The sequence below is a fragment of the Ammospiza caudacuta genome, chromosome 2 (assembly GCF_027887145.1).
Source record: "Ammospiza caudacuta isolate bAmmCau1 chromosome 2, bAmmCau1.pri, whole genome shotgun sequence".
NCBI lineage: Eukaryota > Metazoa > Chordata > Aves > Passeriformes > Passerellidae > Ammospiza > Ammospiza caudacuta.
The window spans coordinates 71,947,079-71,973,786 of NC_080594.1; the positions used below are offsets into that span (position 1 = coordinate 71,947,079).

Sequence of the window (26,708 nt, forward strand, 5' to 3'; positions counted from 1 at the left end):
TTAGCGGGGGGGGTTGGACAAGATGATCTCCAGCCTTTCTGTGATTTCCGTGATTCCAGGTGTTTGAAGTTAGGCAAGATGGATCCTGTGCTTCCAATCAAGATTGTCTGATATGGATGCCATCTACCAATATCTTAAATATAAAAGGCAGTTACACACTTTTCATCAGGTTCAAGACAGAAATGCTAGAAAGGGAGTTGAACACATCTAAGAAAAAAAATTCAAAGAGAAAAATCTTAAAAGTTTTTACTTGAAGTTATATTCTGCATTCATTATGCAGGTGCAGAGGACTTAGGGCTCTAATGAAATTAACATTTTGAAATTCAAAAAAGCTGTTTGTCCTAAAAGTGGGAGTGATTAGGAGTCTTCAATAAAATAAAAAATAATTTAAAATGCAGTCTTCTTTTGTGTTTTAAAACACTGTTGGTAATTGAAATGGAAATACAATTCTTCATATGAATGCTGGAACATTTATCCAACTTTTCTGTTGAGAAATGGAGCAGCGCTTTTCATGTTTCATGTTGTAAGTACTTCCATTACCACCAGTTTACCTAAAAACTTTCCTACTTTTCAAGAGTCTGCTGAAATAATTATAAGCCACCTCTCTTATTCCCCCTTCCTTCCCCCAATCCCCACTCTGCTTTAAGAGTGTTTCTGAAAATGGAGGCTTACACATTTGTTAGACTTTCACTGTATAAAAATGTACAGTGGCTTTATTGACATGTACATTCCATTATGTTTACAGCTGCAAGATATGAGGCACACTCAGTATTGCACTTCATTAAAATTTCAGGCTCAAACATAACCCAGAAGTTCAAATGAAACTGCTGTTGTAATTTAATATTTCTTATACAGGACAAACATTGATACCTTTATATACAGGGTGATACTTGTTACATTTATGCCTTCCTAACACATTTTTTTATAACAGTCTAGGAAATAAACCAGAATATTCCTCTTTCCCATCCCCACTTGTGATGCGTTACAATTGTACAAGATTACAAAAAGTCAGTATACAATAATCAATATTTTTTCTTTCTCCTGAAAGCCAGCATCATTCATAGTCCACAGACACACAGATCCTTTAATAACAATTGTTTATTTGTAAATGTCCAATGTTTCCTAGCCGATGACTGTAATGGCCACATGCAAACACCCCACAAATTTTGATGTCTCAGTTCAAAAAATGTCAATATCTCACAGCAAGAATTATGTACATGGTATTTGGCATCCTTCTTGCACTGTAAATTGTTCCTTTTACCTGGGTTATGGAATGGTCCCATCCTCATCCCAGCAGGATTTTGTTTTCAGGACACTTGAGGGATGAGGGCACCTGTTTTGCTCTGGTTAAAAAAAATTGCTATTCTAAAAAGTGTGTGCATTTCTGCAAACCCCACAACCCAGAGCAAATTCTTCACCAGTGGGTGGATGGACAACATGAAGTGGACATTCTGTTCCTTCAAGTTGTTTACCTTTGGGACCTACAGTGAATGTAAGGGTAAGGGAAAAAAAAAGAATAAATTAATGCTTGCAGACAATGTAAACAGACATCTATTACATTTCCTCTAAAAAAAATCCAAACTAAATGAAAAGAATAAAAAAAGATCAAACTGCCATTTAATTAAAAGCAATCAAATTCAAATTTAAAAAGGCAAGATGCTTATAGACAGTCACTTAAGGAAGTTTTATCTCATTAATACTGTGGAAGAAATTTATACAAGGTAAGAGAAAAATTGAATAATGAACAAGAGTTACATTCTGCAGTAAAAAATAATTCTAAGGTTATAGCAGGAATTGTAATGTATTTGTTTACTTATTTTATGTAAATATCTTGAAGAAAAGATCAGACTTTCAACCCCCAATCATTTACTAGCAGAACATTGATATAGAGCACATGAACTTAGTAATTAAGGCATTGAGGCAATAGTTTGCAGGTAATGGCTACCTTACTACACATACATCACTTAATAATGTGTCAATTTTATCAATATACCATTTTACACACCATTCTACATCTGGAGTCTGACCTGGTATAGGGAAATTGAAATGTCTTTCTCTATCGAAGTTCCTAATGTTTAAATGATCATTGCAATGACATTGCCAGAAAACCAAAAAAATATCACCAAGAAAAGCTAATATCAATTAGAGCTTGTAATTTATTTCAGAATTCAGTGTAATAAAGTTGCTTTGTCAAAGTCCTACCTGCAGGACAGTGTGGGAGCTCTTCTTTAGGGATGCTTGTCATTCTTTGGAAATCATCATGGCAAGCATTGCAAAAATGCGTTGTCCCGAAACAGAAAAAAACAGCAACTGAACAGCAGTAGCGGCATTTGTACTCTAAGAAATCTGTACCGTGTTTGGGACACATCTGAACAAGGAAAGCAAACACCAGTCAGTGAGGCAGCCATCTTCTCACAATCCCAACAACTCACTTCTACATTCTGTACAATATATTAATGGTATATACAATATTGTTCAATACATGTAATTACAAATGGCCGTGAATTACTGTATAGCTCAGGTACTCAGGGTTTCAGAATGAAATAAAAACATGAATAGAAGTTATTTACTCACCTGAGCCCTTGAAACATCAGAGCAGGCACCACAAATAAGTTCTCTTGGATCATAGTCATCTCCTTGTCCAGCCTCAGCATCACAACGAGCTTCGCCACCAAAATATGCCTTAATTGCATATAGAAATGATTGGATGTTAAACCAGAGACAATTATTCTTTTAACTATTCTTTTCAGTTTAACCAATTCCATTTATAAGGGGAATATGACAAATGACTGCCATTTCAGTGGCCTCCACTATTCTGAACTCTCTTGATTCTGTAGGTACGTGGTTTGGAGTCACCCAGAGAATGTCCCTCAGTCTCAGGATGAACAAGACCAAAAACTGCAACATCTCCTGCTCTATGCCAGCGACTGTAAGGCTTTTGGAACAGCATTTGGATGCTCTATGAGACCTATGTCAGAATTAAGTAGCAGCTTGAGGTGAATAGGTACTGGAGGAGGTAGGTACTGTACTGCACCTTCTTCTAAGTGGCCATTGACTCAAGGTGCTTTTGGTTTCTGAGCTGCTCTGTATACATGCTTGAGCTTTACTAGCTAGGATACTGTGTACATCTCATTAGCCCAACACTTGATTTTTTAAAATCAAGTGTTATTATGAGTCTACAAGCAACATCTTTTCCTGCCTTTCAGCTCCATACACAATGTATTAAACATAGGGTCTGTTTTAAGAAATTACTTGTGAAATGGTAACATCCATTTAATAAATCCTACCATACCTTTTTGCACTTGTAGCAAACATAATAAGCATATCTGTTCATAGCATAGCCAGCTGGGTCATTATAAAACCTAACACCTGGCGTTGTGATGGCCTCACTCTTGTGCAGCCCTTCATACTCCAATCTCATTAGCGCTTTTCTCCTTACATCTTCATAGAGTTCTTTGATTGGATCAAGCAAATCCTTTAACACTGTGTGATTGATTTTGTTCTGAAATAAAAACAAAGCTGATTAAAGTATCATGCATCTTTATCCCAACAGCTATGATAATTTGTGTTATAGACACAAATAGCATGAGAGATGTCATAAAAACATATGGGCCTATTTCAAAAAACAGCTGATACAGAATGTACTCTGTTTGCTGTAAAAATGGTATCCAGGAATGCTTTTTCTATGGCCTGTTGTGACATGGGAACATCAGCCCTTCCAAGAGACTAACAGCCAAGGAGGTGGTGAAGAGTATATGAAACATTCACCACAGGAATAATCTCATTGTGTATTTTCTGTAATTTTGGTCCTTTTTGGCTTACTGTTGAGCAAGTAAGCATAATGACCGACAGTCCTCTATGGCAGTTCTTTATCAATTAGTGACCACAAGCTACTGCCATTAATTACCACAACACAACATGACAGAAGAACCATAGCATGCAGAATAGCTGACTATTCCCAAATTTCAAATTCCTAGGGTGGGGTAAGGTGCTCTTCTTTCCAGCAGCTATTATGTGCTTTTGCTTACAGCAATTTTTTAGAGTACAAGAAGAATTGTTAGCAACTTAGCTGAACTAAGTACATGTATTCTTTGGCTCTGCTCTCACACTGAAAAGAAAAAAGCAGCTTTAAAATGGTTAGTAAAATGGAGAATTCCTGTTTCAAGACACTGTGCTTTAAGATTACTTCTTTCCCTCCCCACTATCACCAATACTAGGAATTTGCAAGCTGATGTTGGTAAGAATGAAACAATATTAAGACAATGTCTGACCTATGTTTTCTTTTTAAGAGGACACCTCAGAAAACAGTAGGAGAAAGTCAAAAGATGCATCAATGCTAGTCTTTCTATAGCAACAAGTGGAATTAAGAAAACAAGTAATGTATAACTCATTTATACTGTACCAAGCAATACAGTATTAACAAGACAAAAGAAAAAAAAGAAAAAAAGAAAAAAAGAAAAAAGAGAAAAGCAAAGTATCAGGTGCGTTTCTTGACTTTGGCAGGCACATAGCTCATTTACCTTGCAAATTGGGCAGGACATAAACCCAAAAGTTATCCTTGGACCAAGCCATCTGTTTTCTAGTACTCGTTGACAGCATTGCAAATGGAAAACATGGCTGCAGTCCAGCTTTAGAAAAGAGTAAGTAAATATTGAAGTTACATTAACCACTAAAGTAGAAGCAGTTATTTGCTTTTAAGTAGCAACATATATCAATTCCAATATTAATTTGAAATCCTAGAAGACCCCTATTTTCTTCTTAACAACAAGAAAGAAAATAAAATGGGTATTAAAATTATAACCATGCCAAGATCACCTATGGATATATGAAATACATGTGAATTATACCAACTAATTACCTCAGTTGTTTTACTCCTTTACAAAATACCATGTATTTTAATAAAGTAGACATAGTAAACTGAATTGATCCAATCTGCTTTCTTGAAATAGAATGCCAGACAAAAACAAAACTTTAAGTAGCCTAACTATTGTTACGGTGTCTGTTTTCAAATTTTGAAGAGCATAACTTGAAAGACTTTATATTTTCACTTCCTTCATACAACACATTACAATCGTAATAGAAATCTCTTAAAAAGGGGAAAAACAAACAAAAAACCTGGATAGCTGGTGCTGCTGAAAGTGCTTCAGTGAAGCAGATCATGCACATGTCATCAGCATCTTGCTTCAGAGTTGTAGCGTTTTTATCGCAGCCATGCAGGCACGGCAAACAGTGCTCTTCGTTCTTCACGCCTCCGCAGGGGTGGCCGCAGGGGTGTGTCTTGCTGCAGGCAATCTTGGCGTACTCCTAAACAAATGTAAAGTAGAGAGTTAATCATCTCTTCCCCTTCACTGACTGTTCTGACAGTGTCGCCTTTTGAAGGACTGCTGGTCCATGCAATAAACTGAGATGGAAGAATCATGGTTTAATATTGTCTGCTGCTGCCTCAGGTACTCGGGAAAAGCTGAACGTTGTGTACTTGTAATAACAATGTTTCCTTTGTTTACCTACGCTGCTCTTGAATGCAAATGGCTAAAAATGAAACCATGATTTAAAACTTTCAACAGAAAGAGAACTGTTCTTTGATCCTGTGTGCTTTTTATGTATTGAGTGCTTCCTGCATAAATACTGCTGACCTGTATTAACAGCCTTTAAGATTTCTGCAGATTTTGGAGAAGTTTCAAGTAACTCACTCTTAAGAATACACTATAAGCTAACCATTAATCAGCATAAAGTGATTTTACATGGAAATGGATTTTTTACCACCTCTAATTCCCATCCCTACTAAACAGAAAACTTGTAAAAGTTACCCAGAAGCTAGCAACAAATTGAACTGAATTTAAGCAACTGTAATGAACTGTTACTCAACAGCTCATTAATGAACTGTAATATGTCTTCATAGGCTGACAGAGGAAAAAAAGATGACCAATTTGCTTCACTTTGACAGAAACAGGTAAGAAAAGTAAGTAAACAGGTAAGGCAAAGTAAAAAACTGGTTATGATTTGGTCCTCTGCCAATTGCACCCAGTGTAGGACACAGAAACACTCAGGATACATGGATACAGATGATAAACCCGGCCAAGTCTGGAATGTTCTACACTCACATAATACACAGGCTCTTGAGCAAACTCTTTTCATCAAGCTTTCCAGTACATTTGACTTAGTATACTGACAGTGTGTAGTTTACTTTATAATTGCAAGGCTGTTGTGAAAACTTGAGGTACTTTTGAAGATAATAATGAAACTACCCAGTATGTAAGTTGACTATTACTGTTCATAGTCTGTAATTAAAATACAAATTTACAAATTCAGAAGTATTTGAATGGTAATATTCAATATTAGAACCTTTTCATATGACAGATCTGATTTAAAATGGACCACAGGGATAAACAAGGTTTATTCAAAATAAGAAGCCCATTTCATCCTATGCTCTCTTCTATGTATGTAATTAATGGAGATTGATACTTGCTAATACACACCTGGCAGTCTGCATCAGAACAAACACTTCCCACTGCTGATAATTCTGTTCCACTCCTACATCCACAGAAGCGACATGCTTCAGAACTGCTGGTGGTCGGTTTGCCTATAGTGCAAGAGAGAACAAGGCCAAAAATGTTCTCATGAAACATGAGGGACTGACACTCTATCAGACATCAAAGCAGCATTCACAGAAAACAACCAGAAAGCCAACAAATCTTATGCAGTTAAACTATTCTACTTTTATTAACAAATATTTAAAAGCATTACCCTAAAGCAGGTGAAGATCACAATATCAGGATAAAGAACAAGTAATAACAGTTGTGTTTTACCTGTCTGTTCTCTGAACTCCACCATGGCCTTCATAGTTTTAGAATCTGCTAATGCCATCAGCCAGAAGAGTTTGGTCCTACCACAGCCCTCGTGGAGATCAACTTTGATAGCTTCTTCTTCTTCTTTGAACACCTGTCAAGTTAACCAAACAGATACTAAATGGCATGTTTAATTAGAGCATGGACTTGTCGCTGTTTTTTCTGTTGCTCTCTCTTTGGATTTAGACCAGGCATTTTACAGATTCTGTGAGATTGTCTACTGCAAGCTGTCTTTCTTTCATACTTCCATAACTTGTACATCTTGCAGATATGCATGATAAAGGTTTAATGTTTTTAGAAGTAAAAATGAATAAAATTAACTCTTGGCATGGCAACTAACTAACATGGCAGAGAAACAACAGTGCAGCAATGCTAAGAATAGAGCTGCACATATTTTTTCTGATTTAATAAATACAGAGCTTGGACTTCATAATTCCTACCCAACACATCCAGTAGGCCACAGAACATTAAAAAGCACAAGATAATATCAGAAATATCTTCATATAACTATGCTAGTAGTTTATCAAAGCAACATTGAGAATCAGGGTCTTAATAACAAGTACTATAGAGTAACAATTATAGAAATGTGTGATATTAATATTTTTGACTTTCACATAAATACACAGTGGATACTTTTGGCTACAATGAGGAAAATATAAAGTTTTTGCAAATTAGAAAAATAAAAACTGCAAGATATCCTTAGGGAATTTCATGCAGTCGCTTCTTTTGCTCCTTTCCCAACCTTTGAAGGCAGTTCTGTTTGCATTTGTTTCACCTGTAATGCAAGGAAAGTTAGAATTTTCCCTGGTATGGATGTATACAACTCACTCTAATTTTTACTAGAATCAGAAAAAAAAACCTCTAACTGCTTCACAAAGTATTCACATAAGCACATCTGAGTAACTTATAGGCTGTCCTTTCTGGAGGGGACAGAAAATACATTAAACAAGTATATATGACTGAAGTTGGACAAAGAACAGGAAGCAAACAGAAAATAGGACAGAGGGAACATGACAGAATTGAAACTGAATCTGAGAGGCTCAACATATGAGATGTAAAGGTAAAAGTGGTGAATAAAGAGCAGAACTTTAAACATGCTTTTAGAAGTAAATAGGAAAATCTGGTAAGTAGCTATTTTGGACAAATAAAAGGAAAAATGGGAGGTTTTCTATGAGATAAGGACTTACTTTTTATCAACTGTAATCTGAACAGGCTATATAGGAGAAATCAGAAAAATGAATGAGACTAGACTGTGCTGTGCCATGACAGAAGAGTAGACATAAAATGATCTTCTTAGGATGATGCAACAGGAAAATTTCAAAGGGGATTGCAAAGACTCTGGCTAAGAACTAGAAGACAGCAGACACCCATGGCAGTGCCAGGCTGAAACTACACTGCAAATGCTGTGGCACCAGAGGAGTGTTTCACTGGAGAGTGAAACTCAGTACCAAAAGTCTGATGTTTACACCAAATGTGCTCTAGAGCAGCTTATCCCTTGCACTGAAGGACCATTTGCAGTGTGTCTCTGCATCTATCTTTTGATTTGCTTTTAGTTTCACCTAAAAGCAAACAAAACCAGTTCAGTTCATGCACTCCAAGGCTGCTCAGTAACAGAAAACACTGTACTTTAAGGAGACATGATCATCTTCTTAAAAAGTGAATATAGATGCATTGTAGGAGAGGGAGATGAGGACTGAGTTCCACTGAAGTAACTTTATTAATGACATTTATTATTTTAATCCTTGTACAATTATTAAGTAGTCAGAGGAAAAAGGGAAAATAAAGGATCACAACAAACCATAAATGAGGAATAGAGGCAGGAAAGAGGAAATGTTCAAGAATTCTAGAGGTAAAAGCATCTTCAACATCAATTTCAATGACAAAAACAAAAAAATCCAAAGAAAAGGATAAAAGAATACCACAGAAGAATAAAACTTAGCAGAGTACACAGCAAGTTATAAAAACTCATATCTAGTCAAAGTTTCAATCCTAAAAACAAACCCAAAAGAAGTCAGGAAATTTTCAAGCTTATGGATAGGGCAACATATTTCTGTTTTAAAACATATTTGTATTTTAGAACGTAGTGAAAGCTAGAGGAATCTTGAAAAATAAGAGAAAACTCATAGGGGAACCAGTAGGAAAATTTGTTGTCAAATCATCTTCCTGGATATTAAAAAGGAATACACATACATTAGAAATGAAGAGGTTGTCAAGCACTGACTCCTATGACAGAAGTAGTAAAGAAGATAAAATTTAACAGGAATAAAGAACCAACATATACTAAAGAAAGTCTATGCAGCTTCTAAATTCTCCTAAAAAAGCATTCCTAACCAAGAGAGAAAAAGCTGATGTAGCATAGGAACTCGAATTAGGAACTACTGCGAGATTTTCTAATCTCTGTGAAAGATAAAGGACACGAGAACATAACCAAAAACAACTGAAGAGCATTAACTGGAAACACATCTATCCCATCTCCAAAATAAAATATAACACCCTTTTCAGATTCAGTGTTTGCTACTACCTTTTGGTTCTATTTTATTTATATAAATATGCACACCATGATGCAGTACACACAACAGGGGGCCATGTATACTCTACCTGTCTCTGGTGAGTTTTTGTTCGCCGATGGAGATGAAGGAATCGGTCACAGTCTGTGCACAAATTCCCACAGACATTACATAAAATGATTGCAGCAGTTTCACCATCATCATGGTTATCACACATTGGCTGAGAGAAAAAAGAAAAGAAATAATTTCTCTTTATTAAGTCCTGCACTTCCTTTCAGCATCTGTTTTTATTCTCCCCTCACACACCCTACACTACCCCTCCAATTTATAAAAGTGGATAAAGAGGTTGTTTGGACTATTAATGCTATCTTTAGAATAATCAGTATATAAACAATTATTCCTTGACACAAATCCCCTCAATTTCTGACATCAGTTTTTCCTCATACTCCTCATCTGTTATTTTGAGATATACCAAAAACGTGTTTTTCAATAATAACATTGAGACATCACTTTAAACTAGTCTGAGAAGAGGTTTACGTGGTAACAAGGGGTTATGGGCATGTTAACAGAAAAGTTCAGAGATATGAGTACTCAGGTCAGTCAACAGGCATGGTATTTACCCTTCATTACTTTGATATGGTATGTTTACTCTTTTCAAACATCTAAACAAAGCTGTAGGTCACCCATACCTCAAAGACAGTATGGTTGAAGTCACAAACTTCAAAATCCATCATAAAAATAAGTTGTGCTACTGACAGAATTTTTTAAAAATTTCAGCAGGGTTCTATTTTGCAATTCAAAATATCCCTGCAAATAGATTTCAACAACTGATTTTGACTATGCACATCCCTGAGAACAAGTTTCCATGGTAATACATGGTCCCTTGTAACACATGGCTTCCATGATACTCTCATGCAAGTTAGAACAGAGCTCTCTCAAAGCAGTTCTGGTAGGGAGACACACAGTTCACCTAAACATGTGAATATCCTGATGTGGAACAAGACTGGGGAATTTCAGGCTTGGGTTCAGCAGCTTGAATAACTGCTAAACAATGTCTTGGCTGCTCCTCTGACATCTCCAAGACCTTTGACTTTCTGAATCACCTCAGAAACCTCTGTGTTAGCTTCTCAGCAGGGTTTTATTCCTTGCTGCTGCTGCAGCTCTATGCCTCCTGTATTCTGTTTCTATCTACGCTAAACTGCTTTGGATGCTTCTTTGCTCCAAATATGCTTGGTTGCCATTGCACACCCATCCCTTGCTTCCCACAGGGATCCACCTAACCAAGATTTAGAGACCAGCTTCATTACTGTACTATTTCTAAAATGGTATTAAAAAATCACAAGCTTTTTGTCATACGGAAAAGTACGGGCATTTTGTCAACTGAAAAGTATGGAGACAATCGTATTCCACATCAAATTTATAAATCCTCTGAGTCAATGGCAGTTTTACTAAATTCAGTTAGAAGGAATTTCTCCCTGGGGTAATCATTCTCTAGTGAGATGGGGAAGAGGAAGCTAAATTACGGAGTAGTAGTTACTGAGTAACACAAAAGAATTGATTTTATTTTGTGACAAGGATTAAGACAAAGAAAAAGCTCTGATAGGTGCTGTACAAACTGAGTCAATCTACTAAGAAACTCATGCCACAGGTGTTAGGAAGGCCTTGTTTCATCCTGAATATTGGCAGAACTGCAATATTACTGTTTTATGTTGGAACTTCTGTTTTCTGGGCAATACTTATCTAGAATGCAAATACTTCAAACATATATACAATCCCCACTGGGACGGAAGAAAAACAATAAAGGCCAATTTTACTATTCTCTATCATTATTCTAAATTCTTTGATGAGTGAATATATCAAAACAAACACAAAACTGAATGATTTTCAGTCTCACCATCTGTTTCTGTTGCCCATCCTTTCCCATCCATCTTCCTGAGGATAGTCTATCAACATGATCCTGATCAAGTACACAGAGGGATGCTAAGGCCAGCCACAGCTATTGAAAAGCAAGGTAGAATTAAATGTCTTAGACATATTAAAATCAAACTAAATACTGAAGAGAGAAACTTTGTCAGCTAAGAATGTCACCTGCAAACTCTATTACTGTTAGCTGGAACCTGCTCATACAATCTAAGTTTATTTTCCCAAATAAGTCAGGAACACAATAAAACTTAAAGGAACACAATAAAACTTATTTAACTTTTGGGAACTACCTTGTTTCTTTCAGGTATGTCACTTTATGATTATAAATACAGTAGTCATCACACAAGAAAGAAAAAAGTGAAGAAAGATCAACCAAAGCACATTATGAAAAAATATGACAAATACAGACTTGCACATTGACCCAAACATTGCAGGCTTTGGGGAAGAAGAAATTCAAGGACACAGACTAATAAAATCAATCCCAAAAACAACCACCCAAAAACCTGAGCACAGTGAGACTGATTTCCCTGTTCCCTCCTCACTGCATAGGGCAATTGGCATTACCTAGAAAAGGGCTCTGAGCTAATTAGTCAAAGGAAGCTTTTCTCTCTTCTCCACTGACTACAGGGAAATCCTGAACAGGTGAGCTACACGAGGGTAATTTGTCACTGCAAACAAAACTGAAAGGCACTTGACAGCTGATTTTTGGAGCAATCTTTAATCAAACCTCTGATTTGAACAGAATTTCTTTTGTTGAGAAACTGTACTGGACTCTTCCCTCAAAACCCCCCATTCTCCATGACAGAACTACACTCAGTCACAGGAGCAGCTGGGCTGACATTCAGGGCTCCTCCAAGACCTGATTAAACTAATATGACAACAGCAGAAGCCACTGGTAGTCCAAGACTGTGACCTCCAGAAAGCAGAGACTATATGAGTAACAAAAATGATGAAAAGAACAACTGGTACAGCCTTTTAAGATGGAAAACAATGTGAGTGTCAAATGCTTGAAACCACTGCAAACTTTTTTTTTTTTTTACTTTTACATGTAATTATTAAGCTTGAGAAGCTAAAGTATGTGCTCCCTATGACAGCAGGAATGCCTTTCATGGTATTTCAAGCAATCTGTTAAGGTTAAAGTAATCTTTAGTTTCTATAAAAGATTCACAGACAAAGTAAAGACCAAGAAAAGGAAACCACCAGGTTACACCATGTCAGTAATAAAGGGCTCAGCAAATATTTTTTGAGACAAACACAACTGAAGCTTAGCTTAATTGTCCCAGAGAACATCTGTTAGAGTGTTTTCATAATAGCCTTGAGATGTGGCAGCTGATTACCTAGAAGTCAAACAACTTATAATAATTGCTTGGAGAGCTGAAAGAAGACTGCTGATACGTACTGTGCAATTTTCCACATAGATAATCTCACATTTAGTGTAATGCAAGTGTGACAAACTTCAAGCAGAATTATTTAAAGAGTAAACCCCCAAATACATACAGACATCACACTAATTCTTCATTATTTCTGAGATTCTCTAGATGCACATTTAATTCTAATTCAGTTTTGGCTTATGTATTTCTGACATATAAGAAGGTTCTTGAAGGTTCTCCTACTACACATTTACAATGAACTAATGGTAAGTTTGGTGAAGTTCTTACTCTGGTTGTTGCAATGCACCTCACAGGTGATCTATACTCTTCTTCCATTTTGGTCAGAGCTATGATGGTTTCAGCAATAGCATTCTTTGTCACACGTGACCAAGCTTCTGACAGATGACCCTGTTAAAGATGAAACTCAATTTACTACAGCTTTTATTAAGAGCAAGTGAAATTGTAATTAGAACTGCTACAAAACATTAGGTTAGTGTCTTCTCACGTTAGAACAGAAAAAGAGGAAATTGGGGATGATTGATAAATAATCCTGTGAAAACACCTAATTTATCTTGGAAGGGACCTTCAAGATCCTCTAATTCCAACCCCTTGCCATGGGTAGGACACTTTCCACAAGACCAGGTTCTTCAAAGCCCCATCCAACCTGGCCTTGATTTTCCAGAGAGAACTGGTAAAAATTAGCCCTCAAACACTGAGGTGACTGAGGTTCTCTTGGAGCAACTACTGGAATAATTAACTTGGAATAGGTAGAGGGCGTATGACTGAACAATGGGAAGTCCTTTTCCTGAAGCGTTCCCCACCCTTTCTGGAGAAATAAAGATGCAGAGCTGGAGCACAGATAAGTGACTGTGACCAGCACACAGATCACAGTGGGTTCCTAGAAAAATTAGCTTCACATGACTAGCTCAGCCTCCTGAATAGACTCCATAGTTCCTGTATTAGAAAGAAATAAAGAGGAGTACACAGCAAACATCAGAGCCACAGCATACTTTCCAGTCTTTAACATTCTGAGCCTATGGCACTGACTCATACTCTCAAGTTTCTGATTCAGAGGCTGTTGCATCCTTCAATTCTTATTGTCATCTCTAAACTCCTAAACTTCATGCTGAAGGTGACACATAACTGAGATTCACTGGACTCTAAAAAGGAAGCTATAGTGACTAACTCAGATACAGGTACCTACACATTGCAAATGGTAAAAATGATATTGAAAGGAATCACATTTGTAACTCTCATGAAGAGGATAGTTACACTGATGCCACCCTGCTGATAATTAGCAGCTCTAAAAAACTTAGAAAAAAAACTTTTCCAACACAGACTTTAATTGCAACTCTTATCAATTATGAGATTCTAAAATCTTGTAGTCAGAATCAACACAGAGAACTCCCATCCAGCTTCAGCAACCTTGAGAAGGAACCTCCTTAATCCAAGCACAGTGGATGGTTTAGAAAATAGGACTTCCATTCAAAGATACCGAAAAACCTTTCAAAGGGTATTTACAGAGCAAAATCTGGGTCATTTAGAACATCTCACTGAAATAGGTGCAGAATTAAGGAAAACAAAAACAATCTCCTAAATAAATTCCTTTCCCAGAAATATACAGAATCTTTTTTTTCTTTTGCCAATATTATTTCTGGGAAATAGCTGATTCACTTTTCTTAAATTTTTCTGCCAAAAAATTGTCTGAAGCAGAACTATGGAAAATTTAATCCCAGATTAATAACTAATAAGTAACTATAAGTGTAGATTTCAGTGACTGGAAAAAGTCAATCTCAAACAGAAAATCCATACAGTAAGTCTACACACAGTTACATGAAAACAATGCTGTTAATTTTACTTCACAGATAAGTTTTACTTTTGAAGTTCTGAGTGCTCAAGATTTAAAAATTAAACTTTAAAGTTAATAATATTAGAAAATGACCTGCAATTATTGTTTATCTTTTAAATTTCTAGTATGAGTAACTTTTTAAAAAACTTATTTCAAAACTGGATTTCTGTTTATCATAAGCAGAACTCAGTTGCTACTGCTTTTAACCCTAGACTCTATCCAGAAAACTGTATGGGTCTTTTTTCTTGAGACCAATTAACATCGGCTCAATCTGATACTAACTGTAACAGAATTTATGAAAAAATGTATTTTTCAGGATCAGAAATATCTGAATACCATCCACATTTAAAGAATAGAAACTCACTGCTGCCATGTCTTTAATGAGCTTAATGATGATCTCTGAAATCTGGGTAGGTGTTGACCCCTTCATCCACCAATGACTTTCACCTCGCCGAATATAGCTGCAAAGGATAAATGGTAATAGATGAAATAAACTCAAATACTTAGTATTTGTCAAAATCCAGCACAAAGAAATAGTGTACTCAGCATACAGCAGGTTGTAGTAGTTTGTTACATATTTTGAAACAAACCTGGAATTGAAGATCATTGGAAGTGTGACTGTAGTAACTCCTTTGCCTGCAGTAGTGCCAGCTGTCCCTGTGATAGTAGTTCCTTTGGCTTTTAGCTGTACAGTGAGAGCTTTGGCAATACATCCCAAAAACATGTCCAAGATACCTAGTTTGTTCCAATCTCCTTTTTCTGTTGAGTGAATTATATCACTTATATCTGCTGGTGGAAGAGACTTCACCCCTATAATACTTGCCAGGCGACTGGGGGTTACCTCGGGCAAAACACGCCTCAGTAATGATGTTACCTGGAGAAAAAAACCAGAACACCACAGTTCTTACCAGCTGGAGTTTTCAAGCAAAATCACATGAAGTCCTTCTTCACAATTTATTTCAGTCAGAAGGACTCAATCTAATTGCTGTACTTAATTACTCCTGTAAGAAATTCTGCAATATTTCTATATAATGACAAAGCATTTATTAATATAAGCAGCAAGACAAGGCAAAGAGTCTAAACCTGATCTCACTCAATACTTAGTCTCCACATGCTAACAAAATTGTGTTTGGTACTGGACTTAGGATAAGAGTGATACACGTTTGTACAACTTTGGTTTGCTTGCACAGTACCCACTTCACATGCATTATTGAGATGTCAGAAACTATGGTAGGACTGTTAGAGACACTTTGGACTTCTGGAAACAAAGTACTTGCCTGAGGTACTGAGAATTATAATACCCTTTTCCAATGCCTTTGTTTTCTCTTTTGATAGCCTAACTGGAATTTTTTTTGCTGTGCTAGCTCTGGACCCAACAAGAATTGTCTTGAAACCTTACCAACTGGTGAAGCTGGGCTTAAAATTGCACGTATCACGCAAAGTTTGGTCCAAATCAGCATGAAAGCTGATGAAAGCTTAAGGACTTAATATTTCATATGTAATTTTGCAAGCCCTCAATGTTCTCTTGAAAAACCATTACATATCTGCAATGTATCACAACTACTAAGTACCTGCCTCCAGGCAAGATGAGATGTGAGATTTTAACAGATCAAAAACAGTAGAAGGAAGAATAAAGAGTATGAGACAAAAACTTCTGCAACAGAAACTCAAAATCCACCTGAAGAAGGCACAGCACCTAGCAACAAAATAGTGCATTAAATGTACTAATGCAAATATGTTATATGTTTATATATCATTAGCATTATTAAACATACATAATTATATGTGTTTATATAGTATGTGCATGTAACTATATATACACTCAGTCTAACAATCAAATTCAGAAAGAAACAGATATTAAAACTCATGTTGAGGATACCAAGAGTAGAAAGGAGCTGGCTAGTTCCACACTACTACACTTAGAGCCTGAGTGTCATAGTGTGACACAGACACTAAGGACTCATAACAGACTCTAGATTCTGGTAATTAAGAACTTCTCATCTTGCCTACACAGGCTACATGGGCATTATATACACATCCCAGGAAATACTGAAAAATCACTGTGCTGTTCATCTGACAGACATTTCTACCATGTAATCATTAGCAAAAACAAGGACCCTAAAACTTGGCACTTCAATTCCCAAAAGAAATCCTGTATTTTTTCCAAGCACGTGATTTCAGTACTCCGAAGCCACTTTTCCAGCAATACCAAGGCACTGGAGGAGCGGTCAGCACTGACCTGCCTCTGCACCCTGGGAGAAGCCGTGTGCAGCAGGGAGAAGAGGTCCTGGAGCAGCGTGAGCTGCTGGGCCAGGTACTGGCGGCCCACGTTGGAGCCGCTGAGCGCCAGCACCATGGAGAGCAGCTCGAAGCAGTAGGCGTCCGAGGCGGCGTCCTCGTCGCTGGGCTGCGAGTTGGCGTTCTCCTTGCTGGAGATGGCGTGCTCCCACTCCTCGCGCACGCGCGTCGCCTCCATGCGAATGGCCTGCACGATGTGCGCGCACACCTGCCACACACAAGCCAAACGCACGGCAGCTCTTAAAAACTTCTAGCAAGTGCAAAATGTTGTGGTTTAGGTAGCTGCACAAGTATGGCTAAAATAGGAATCTGTTGAATTTGGTCTGTACTTAAATGACTTTTTAGCATAAATTCAAATGAAGAATAAAATGCTGAATTTGCTCATCTATGTTATGGAAAATTAAATCAAAATTATTTCTAATTTTGTTTCAGATCCTGCCCTTTAATTTACTTTTTATATTGAATCCAGGCCAAAAAAAACCACTCCACATAAAATCCCTAAGAAATACATTTACTCAACTTACACAAATAAAAAGTATTTATTAAAATAGTCTCTTGTTCAGTTTAATAATAAGAAAGCTTAAGAAATATTTAGAAACAATAGCATGGTAAAGAGCATTTTTAGGAGACTACAATGTTTGCTAAGATGAGTGACAGAAGAGTAGATTCTGCTTAACTTACTAAACTAAAAAATTTCAAAATAAAACAACAGCTCTATTATTGTACAAATAGTCATAGCAATATTCACTGAAATTGAGCTTATTTATTAAAAGATACCAATATTTAATCTTCAAATAATTTCAAAAGGAACAAACCTGTTTCTGCAAATTTGTCAGTTTGCTCCGGCTGAATATGATCCCTACCATGTGCTCCTTCAGGTCTGCATCTGATGTTGCCTTCATAAAAAGCATGTTTAATATTAGATCAAAAGTTTCAAGAACACTTTGTCACTACTGTAGCAATTAACATGGTATGTATCAACAAACTGTGTTTTATGAGTCAGCAGCTTTTTTTACAGAAGATATATAGCCAAGATCAATTTAACTATGCTTAATAAATACCTCATCTATATATTAACTTTCTCTTTGTGAGAGGAATTTAGGCATCAAATGAAATAATAGGCAAAACAAGTGGAGTGTAGTTTCTTCATACTTTTTCTCTACATATTAACAGAGCCTCTCTTGAAGCAAAAGATAATGGCCAGGACTTTCGGGCTGACCATTACTACAGGTGTTAAGTACTTCTGTAATTGTACCCATTATTTGCATCACCATTACTATGGTGTTTCCATTAAATGCAATATCCCTCAGTTATAATTTATTTAAAAAAAACACACTATGGTTTAGTATTAAAAATACACTATGATATTTTAAAAATAAGCAATTGTGACATTTTTCTTCTGTTTTGTTCTAAAAATTATACTGCATAAGAAACAGAACAAATACTGAAAAGCATCCTGGATATTTTTTTTCAGCAAAGTATTATTGATAGAATACAAATAAATACATTGTGTACTTTTTCTTCTCCTTCTGGGGATGACAACAGTGCTTTTTCTTCTTGTTCTGGGGTTGGCTCAGCATCTCCAGAGATGAGTTTCCCAAATACCTGGAAGAAAGACAATTATGTGTCTCAATGAATCTCAAAGATAAACTAGTGCAAATGTCACATTTTCCATTAAAACATAAAGCACTTAAAACCTACAATTCACAGTAACTTTCACTGTATAACATCATGAAAATCTCACCTGGGATGTTATAAGTCGGAATACTCGCAGTGTCTCAGATTCACAGTTCCTTTGTTGAGCCACACTTGCAGAAATCTGGCCTGCTATTTTAATGCTTTCACCATCCTTCCATCCAAGAATTTTTACTTGTCGAACTCTTAGTGTGTTCTCTGGACCCTTCAATTCGATTTTGATGATGTGATTATCACCCCCAGGAAGCTCACTTGTTACCCAGCCAATATGTCTTGAATCCAAGTCTACCTATTAAAGAGGAATATAAAGTTGGAAACTGACATTACATCAAACAAAAAAGTCACCTATCATATATGTATCACTGTAACAAATACTGTGCTTGTAATGAAAATCTCATCCTGAGCAGTAAGACCTATGTTTAATGATAAAAATATTCAACCTCTTGAGTTCAGATTAAAAAGTGATATATAGCAATTTCAGTTTTATCTGTAAAGCTGATTAGAAATAGTGGCCTCCCTACCTCTTTTATTCTCAAAGCAACAGTTCCTATATTAAAAAAAAAACCTCTTAAAACTAGTATTGGGTCACTACTTTTATGAAAAAAAGAAAAAAAACACAGCTTCTATAATTTAATTGAAAATATAACACACAATTATAATTTCATACATTACTTATCTCTATTTACACAAAGCCCTGCCAAAGAAATTGTTACTCTGTGGAAGTTAGTATTTGCTACCCTTACACCAAGACATGCAGCACTTAGATGTAAAAAAGGGGAGATGAACTGCATCTGATTAATTGTATTTAAAAATAAGTACTGTTTAAAAAAACCCAACATAAAAAATGCTATATGAAATCATATTGATATAGCATCATATAAATAATGCTATACAAAATCATATATTTCATATGAAACTGCAGTGCCACTACTGGAAACCAAGCACTGATAGGGTGCTGTGCCTCACATCACTACTCAGAGAAACCCAAGCCCTGAGCCAAGTGAGCCCTCTCTCCTACCCATGGGCTCATTTATAATCAAACTAATATTTGTTTTTGCCCATTTCTACATTAATTCTCAGAGTCTGCATTGAACTGTGCTGCAGCAGACAAGGCTAACTTATTTTTCTGATACCATGAGACAAGATACAGTATGTGGGTGTGCTGGAAGGTAAAAAGCTGTTGGAAAAGTGTCAGAGCAAAGAGGAAGCAAAGCTGAATCAGTCCCTGCCTGTGTTCTGGGAATGTTTTTGGGAAACCTTCTCCAGCTGAAAGGATAAGTTACCATATTTTAGTAATTAAAACTAAATTAATCTAAGGAACACTTGACATAAGGCTGTTCTATTTCAGTAGAAGGGTAAGAGCTTGATTAATAGTCAGTACACATAACTGAATTCTGTCATTAATAATACAGTATTTTCCAAGGCTTATTATTATGTCTGATATTTGCTAAGTAATTTATCTACCGTAAGAAATGGAAACTATTTGCTCAGAAAAATCTCTGGTATGTGCACAAAAAATGGCAGCAATTTTTCTATGTCAACTGTTAAAATGTTTACCTGCTTTATTCTGCAGAGATCTTCTACTGCCTTGCCAGTTAGGAAGGTCATGGAGGTCACTTTGTTCTGCAACAAACAAGCAAAATAAGAATGAAACACTTCAACTGAGACACTTCTGACTACTTCTTCTGTACTAAGAGAGTACACATATTAAGAGAAAAAATACTTCATTACAAAAAAACCCCCATGATCAAAAGCAAGGACAAAGAATTCCAAAACACAGCTCTCTAACACAATCTGCTCTTTGTATTGAAATCTGTAGTTGAAATACAGATATATATGCAACATTACTGTACAGAGCAATAAAAAAGGATGTAGAAGGTCTAGAAAATTTGGATTTTATGACAGCTCCTTATTTCAATGCTTCTGCAGAAACCATGAGCAAGAAAAGTAATTTAAAAGAATTAAATGATCGAAAATGCATCTGAAATAGAACATGCCACTAAGAAGTAAGTTTCCCAGTTTCAATTTTATGTAACTGTAAATTCAGACAGACTGGTCTGATCATAACAGCTCTTGCTTTCTAAATCACAGGACTTAGAAACTTCACTTTGAAATGTTAACTTCTGCATTAGAATTAAGAACTGACAAAGAAAACAGCACTTCTTCATTGATAAATACATACAGCTTGGATTATGCACCTTCAATGAGAGACACTTTTATTTTCCTCTTACCCCAAGATCTCTGGAATTGTCCACATGAACGCAAACATAACGTGCATTGATTCCTTTTACACAGTTGATTGTGATGTTTTTAGTTTTGTTTTTGTCCTCATCTCCTGACTCCCAGAATGTTTCTGTAGACCCATCTGTTAAACTACCAATCATGGCAGGTCGGCTTGATGTCTTAATGTCAACAATGCTGGTTAGGTCTTTCAGACAGACTACTATACACAGCTCCTGTGAAAACAAATGGCAAGTTTTAAAGTACTTGAGAGTAAGCCCAAATACATGGGCATGATTTACAATTTTTAAAACCACACAGACATTTCTGTTTTGATGAAATGCGCTCTCCAAGAAATTTGTCCTTCATTGATTCAAATTATTTAGTTCTTTAAGCCAAAGGAAACATTAATAGCTAAGAGCTGAATACATTATTAGCAAATGCCTAAATATATTACTAAATGGAAGAAAGCAGTTTAAAAATATTAAACAGAACTATTAATTCATCCTCCTCAGAACAACAGAAGAAAAAAGATGTAATAGCGAAGAACTGAAAGCACACAATATTAGAAAAGTTAACCAACTCATGACATTCCCCAAAAACTTTACTTGTAAACAAGCACTTCTCCAAAATTTAGGTCTGAGTGATATACAGGCTAAGGGTCAATATTTGAACCTCTAAAGCTGAGAGCAGGGACAAGATCCCAATTTGAGATATGTCCAAGAAAATATGACACTGCAATAAAGAACCTTTTAATTTAAAGAAAATCACCATGGGAAATACAGACTGTTCACAAATGTTCTCTGCTTCTGAGCCAGAGCTGTGATACTTGCCTGATTCATGACTTCAAAACCAGACTGAACGCTGATACTAAAACTCTCTTCACTATCTCCATCATCAGATTTAGACAAAATATTGTTGATATGATGAAAAACGTTGCTCTGGTGCAGGAACTGGTGATCAGATTGTTTGAATTTAAGACTCCAGCACCTGAAAACACATTTAGTTGTCTTTGAAATTTTGAATGTTGGCAAAAGACATCACTTACCCATGAAACTATTAATCACATTCTTGCTTCTCGAGGTACTTTCTATAAACATTTAACTTCAAATTTTGCAGGATCTCTAGTGTTTCTAGTGCACCGTTTTGAGGAAAGCACGAATAGACTTTTCTTAGAATTGTAATACTAAATGCAACCATTATTACTCATTTTTTGTCTTTGAGACAAATACACAGAAAAAGTCTCAAAGTTTAAAGATACTATCCAGGTGACAGATTTCTGAGCAAAGGGCACTAAAAAGCCATGCACATACACACAGATCCTTCCATATTATTCTGTTACATGTTTTCTTTATCACAGTGGACACTGTACAGAATCTAGAAGAAAGTACATAACTCTGTACAAAGTTTTTTATACTATTATTTATATGTATAAACACTTAAGTGTCTATGTACCTCCTTCCTAGTGGTAAGGAGAGATGTGCTCCTTCTTGCACAAAGTTTTCAAGCATCTTATTTACATTGCAAAATCTTTTAACCTGTAATTCTACAACATTCCCAGCCTTTTCAAGAACTTTCTTGATTTGTGCTTACCTTAAGGCCATTTGCTGTAATGCACTACCACTGGGAAGAGACATCATAAGATCAGAGATTGTCTGCAGAAGGCGATGGAAAGTGTGGGGTAAGGGGTGAGCAGCTTCCCCAGCAATCACTATATCTGACAGAGGGTGTTCACACACTCGTGTGTCTTTTTCCTACAGGGCAAAGCAATCTGGGTGTTATTCACAGACTTTCTGAGACAAAAGGTTCAGTTAACAAAAACATTTCTGCTGTTTGCTTTAAGAGTAACTGCAACAATCTTACAATCAACGTGAACTTGACGCAGTTCCTGTCAGAGACTTTTTGGAGTAAGTTACACACAAGCCTCAAACAGGGAATTTGGGAGGTGTGCTGTATACTGCCACATATTTCTCATGATTTAAAGATGTGAAACATTATATGGCAATAATTTGAAAACAAAGAAACAAACCAGAAAAAAAAAAAACCCACATCCCGGCAGCTGAAAGCAACTTTATCTGAGCAGCAAAATCCACCTATAGCAAACCTGATCACTAAGCTGATGTTATCAGTTGCTGCATTTCATTAGAGCTGTGAAAATAATAATTCTTAGTTAAGGTGTGTCAGTATCAGAAAAGCACTGTACCAGGTTACACTGCTGAAAAGACTAATTTCAGAACAACTAATTTCACAACCAGATTAGATTTGAAGTGATAGAGATTATCCTGACTTATTGACAACGCTAGCATGATTTTTTTTGATCTGTTCATTGTAGACATGATAATGTTTTAAATCAGAGCTAAGTCTAGAATAGGTCGTATCTAGATACCTTTTGGAAGTATGGGATGTAAGACTAACATTTTGCAGGCTACATTTTCAGAACTATAGATTTTTCTTAAATCACTGAATTAAGTATACCTACTGTACATAATATTACTTATTTATATACATACACATACACAGCAATACATAAATTGTCTATGCTTTTTGTAACTAACTATGGACTTAGAACACGGAAAGACATAGTAAACCAAACCACAAAGTGGTTCTAAAAATATTTTAGAACTTCTCTCTCACTGCAGGGCAAAGAAGGAATAAAAAGCAATTTTTTTTTTTAATTTAGCAATGTGCTTGTGCTTTTTTTGCTTTCTCATTTCCCAAGAATACTAGAAAATGCTGCTTTAGAAGACCTCGTGATTGATCAGCACATAGAAAGTGATGATTCAGAGGAAAAGCTAATCTATGTCTACAAAATGAATTCAACTACAGTTTAAGATTTTGTTTCACAGAGGGAGGATTAAGGAATTTTGTTTTTCACATGGAAGTATTTCTAATTTGCCTACAAAATCAGCAGAACCTCACTTACTTGTTCTGCATTTTCTTTATTTGATTTATTTTCTTCATCCTCTTCTTCTTCAGGCTCTACAGGTGCAGGAGTCAGGGAAGCCACAAAATGCCATAAGATATCATGAAGAGAAGTTGTTTGAATGACATTACAAAGAAGCCAGTTGAAGGCCTAAAACAAATTACATACAAGGAGTTACCAACTGGTTAAGCAAACCTGCAGTAAAACTATTTCCTAAACCATTTATTGAAGGAGGTGATGATGATTTGGACAGGCAAATAATAATGCAAAAGTCTTCAAAGTAAGACATTATTGCTCTGTAGCTAAAGTAGTTTATTTAAATGACAACTATAGTACAGCCAACAGAGCATAATCTTAAAAAAAAAAAAAAAATTCCAAGGCAGAATTTACAACCACATTATTTTAATCATCCAAGAGCCATCAGTACATGAATACCTCCATGGCAAAGACTCTGCAAGCAGATTTCCGTAAGGCTTGTTTCATCGCTATTTCAAGTCCTTCCAGATCATGATGCTGGATTACAAATGCCAATACTGGCCACTGGAAATTTCTCTCTCCTTTGGAAAGAGAGCTGTGGGCGGAGATTAACCGAGAAAGTTCAGGAGATGGATGTCTCAGGAGAGAGGACCCCACTTCTATTTAAAAGCATAAAAATATGCATACATTAGATTCCTTGTGCATTTCAATTTCATAGCCACAGTAAAAATGAAAAGCAATAAAGCACTTTTCGAAATGATTTTTTTTTCCTGAGAGAACAACACATTAAAAAAGCAATACAGAAAAATGATGTTTCAACTGAGAAAGAAAATACCACCTTCACTTTTAAATCAGGCATAGAAGATTCACTACAAATTTTAGAATTACAGTAAATCCTAATCCAAGTTTAGGCTAATTCTGTGCTGATTACCAAACACCTGTTTACTATTATTTTATTACTAAAAAGTCACTACACGTATTTATAAAAAATATATTTTTCTACAGTTTCCGAGAAGAATTGCAAATCCTTGAATCATTTTTCCCTGCTTCTGACGTCTGTGCTCTTACCTGCATCTCCACTGTTGACTCGTCTCCTGGGGATTGCTTTTACACGTGCTGGCAGAATTGAGTGCTGTTTGTCATATTCTGATGCAACAACTGAATATGATCTTTGAAAGACTGTGCGCTTTGCAAGGTCTGTGTCTGTGATTGGACTGGTTTCCAAACTACGAAGAAATCAGTGAAGTAACACACTCATTAGCAAATATACACAGTGTATCTGAATTACACACCGATAATTAATAAAGATACATGCATTTCATAATCATAATGTTACTACTGCATGAAACTTTGTCTTATGTACCTAAGAACTGTTTAAGTGCTGGAAAAGAAGGAGCACATATTAGAATTACACATGATGAAAAAGCATGCAAGTGCTTTATAAACAAATGTAATGATGAACACGATGAGTTCCAAGAATTTAGGTATTTCTTTTAGAGAAATACAAACATTCAGATCATGCCTAATTTGAAGTTTCAGACCAAACTTCTCCTGAGAATGCATGTGAAAACATCTATGAAGTGAATTTTTAATAGCAAGCCAACTGAAATTAAGAACTTTATGTGAAGTAATAATTTCTAACATCATTAGCCTTAAAGTCAAATTTGAATTGCTACAGCTATACCTCTGACATGTTTTACTCCTTACCTTCAGTGGACTTCTTACAGTCTGCAGAAGGACTCCCAGCTTATGCTGTGCCTACAGGCCTCAGGAGACCATGGTGTCCACAGTTTTAATAAAGGAATATACCAATACGATGCACTCTTAAGGAGTTTTGTTAGAAAAGTTCTATTTCTGAAAAGACTACATTATAGATTGTAGTATTCCAATAAACTAATTGTGCAGTCAGTATGAAATACAACAGATTGAAATAAAAACAGATTAAAAGCAAATTTTCTCTTCATTACATCCTCACTATAATATGAGGAATCACTGACATCTGAGAACACTGAGCATCTAAGTAGATTCTGAACTATTATTAATAGTAAGAGCCATTTTTCCCCTGGTGAAACAAAAATTTTTATACCTTCTTGAATTAGATCACAGTAACATTACATGACAAGGAAGTGGCTTAACTTGACAGAAACCATCAAGCACTCTTGGTCCTAGACAGCACTGTCATTTCTTCTGTGACATTTTTATGTCCCACAGAACAAAGCAGCAGCATTTGCTTTGAAAAGTGTAAGGCAATGAAATTTCCTCCTGTTCAAGCTTCCCTTCAGAATGAAATCCTGAAAGAACAACAGCTACTTCCTTTCAAAAAGCCTGCACTCAATCAGTTGTGGAAAAGAACAGATATAGAGTCAAAAAAACCTGCTACATTTTCAAAGAGTTTGCAACAGTTACAGTCCTTGGATTATTGATCTTTAGATCACTTCAGTTCTGCAGATTCTTGAGAATTTTTCTCTATGGGGAAATAAGCAGGGCTGAAGTAGAGGCTATGGATAAATTTCCCTGTATGCTAAGAGTCCTCTTATCAACAGAACAAATTTTTTTTGTATTTGGGTTGTAAACCCAGGATCTTCCTAGAGCAAAGTAATTGAAGTACAGTAAAAAGTTTCCGTTCTAATTTGTATATTCCTTGCATATTTACATATTCAAACATACTTCACTGCTAACACTTGAAAACACATCTGATATGCTATAATCCACTGAAAATTTCCTAACTACAACTTCATAGGCTTTTGGCTTTTATGCTGCCATTTCAGAAACTGATCTGATACTTTAGCTTCTTAACTGCAGAAATGTATTCCTTTTTTTAAATTTGTGTTATGTTACTGCTTTAACATTTGTATGCAGCACCTAGAATTACAAGGAAGTACCTTGGGGGCATAGATTTCATGTTACTCTCTGGCTCTTCAAAGACATTCGGGCTTGCGTCAGGCGTAACAGAGATGTACGGCGCAGGTACTGAAGTTGACCGCAAGTATCTCATCTCATCCTGGAACAGGTTGTCATCCTGGTACCCAACAAAATTTTCATGATGATGCCTACACCAAATGAGATTTTAAAATCAGAATCAGGATTAAAAACTGCTGAAAC

General features: G+C 36.1%; 1 protein-coding gene across 2 annotated transcripts in view; it reads right to left on the bottom strand.

Annotated features, from left to right (window-relative positions):
* Positions 1-675: 675 nt before the first annotated feature.
* Positions 676-26,708, bottom strand: part of MYCBP2 (MYC binding protein 2) — a 173,379-nt gene continuing 147,346 nt past the window's right edge. The window contains exons 61-85 of one of the 2 annotated variants that reach the window (XM_058800162.1): positions 26,489-26,656; positions 24,675-24,832; positions 24,066-24,265; positions 23,631-23,780; positions 22,301-22,461; positions 21,541-21,697; positions 20,719-20,943; positions 20,045-20,110; positions 18,537-18,776; positions 18,308-18,397; positions 17,608-17,688; positions 16,734-17,000; positions 15,085-15,368; positions 14,859-14,955; positions 12,934-13,053; positions 11,247-11,348; positions 9,444-9,572; positions 6,807-6,939; positions 6,477-6,580; positions 5,116-5,304; positions 4,521-4,628; positions 3,293-3,502; positions 2,575-2,682; positions 2,203-2,368; positions 676-1,481 (exon numbers count right to left, since the gene is read on the bottom strand). In XM_058800162.1, coding sequence (XP_058656145.1) covers positions 1,366-1,481; positions 2,203-2,368; positions 2,575-2,682; positions 3,293-3,502; positions 4,521-4,628; positions 5,116-5,304; positions 6,477-6,580; positions 6,807-6,939; positions 9,444-9,572; positions 11,247-11,348; positions 12,934-13,053; positions 14,859-14,955; positions 15,085-15,368; positions 16,734-17,000; positions 17,608-17,688; positions 18,308-18,397; positions 18,537-18,776; positions 20,045-20,110; positions 20,719-20,943; positions 21,541-21,697; positions 22,301-22,461; positions 23,631-23,780; positions 24,066-24,265; positions 24,675-24,832; positions 26,489-26,656 — 3,829 coding nt within the window. In that variant the 3' untranslated portion in view covers positions 676-1,365. Of the gene's footprint in view, positions 1,482-2,202; positions 2,369-2,574; positions 2,683-3,292; positions 3,503-4,520; positions 4,629-5,115; positions 5,305-6,476; positions 6,581-6,806; positions 6,940-9,443; positions 9,573-11,246; positions 11,349-12,933; positions 13,054-14,858; positions 14,956-15,084; positions 15,369-16,733; positions 17,001-17,607; positions 17,689-18,298; positions 18,398-18,536; positions 18,777-20,044; positions 20,111-20,718; positions 20,944-21,540; positions 21,698-22,300; positions 22,462-23,630; positions 23,781-24,065; positions 24,266-24,674; positions 24,833-26,488; positions 26,657-26,708 lie in introns of both variants that reach the window. The other variant, XM_058800161.1, reaches the window with a different exon arrangement.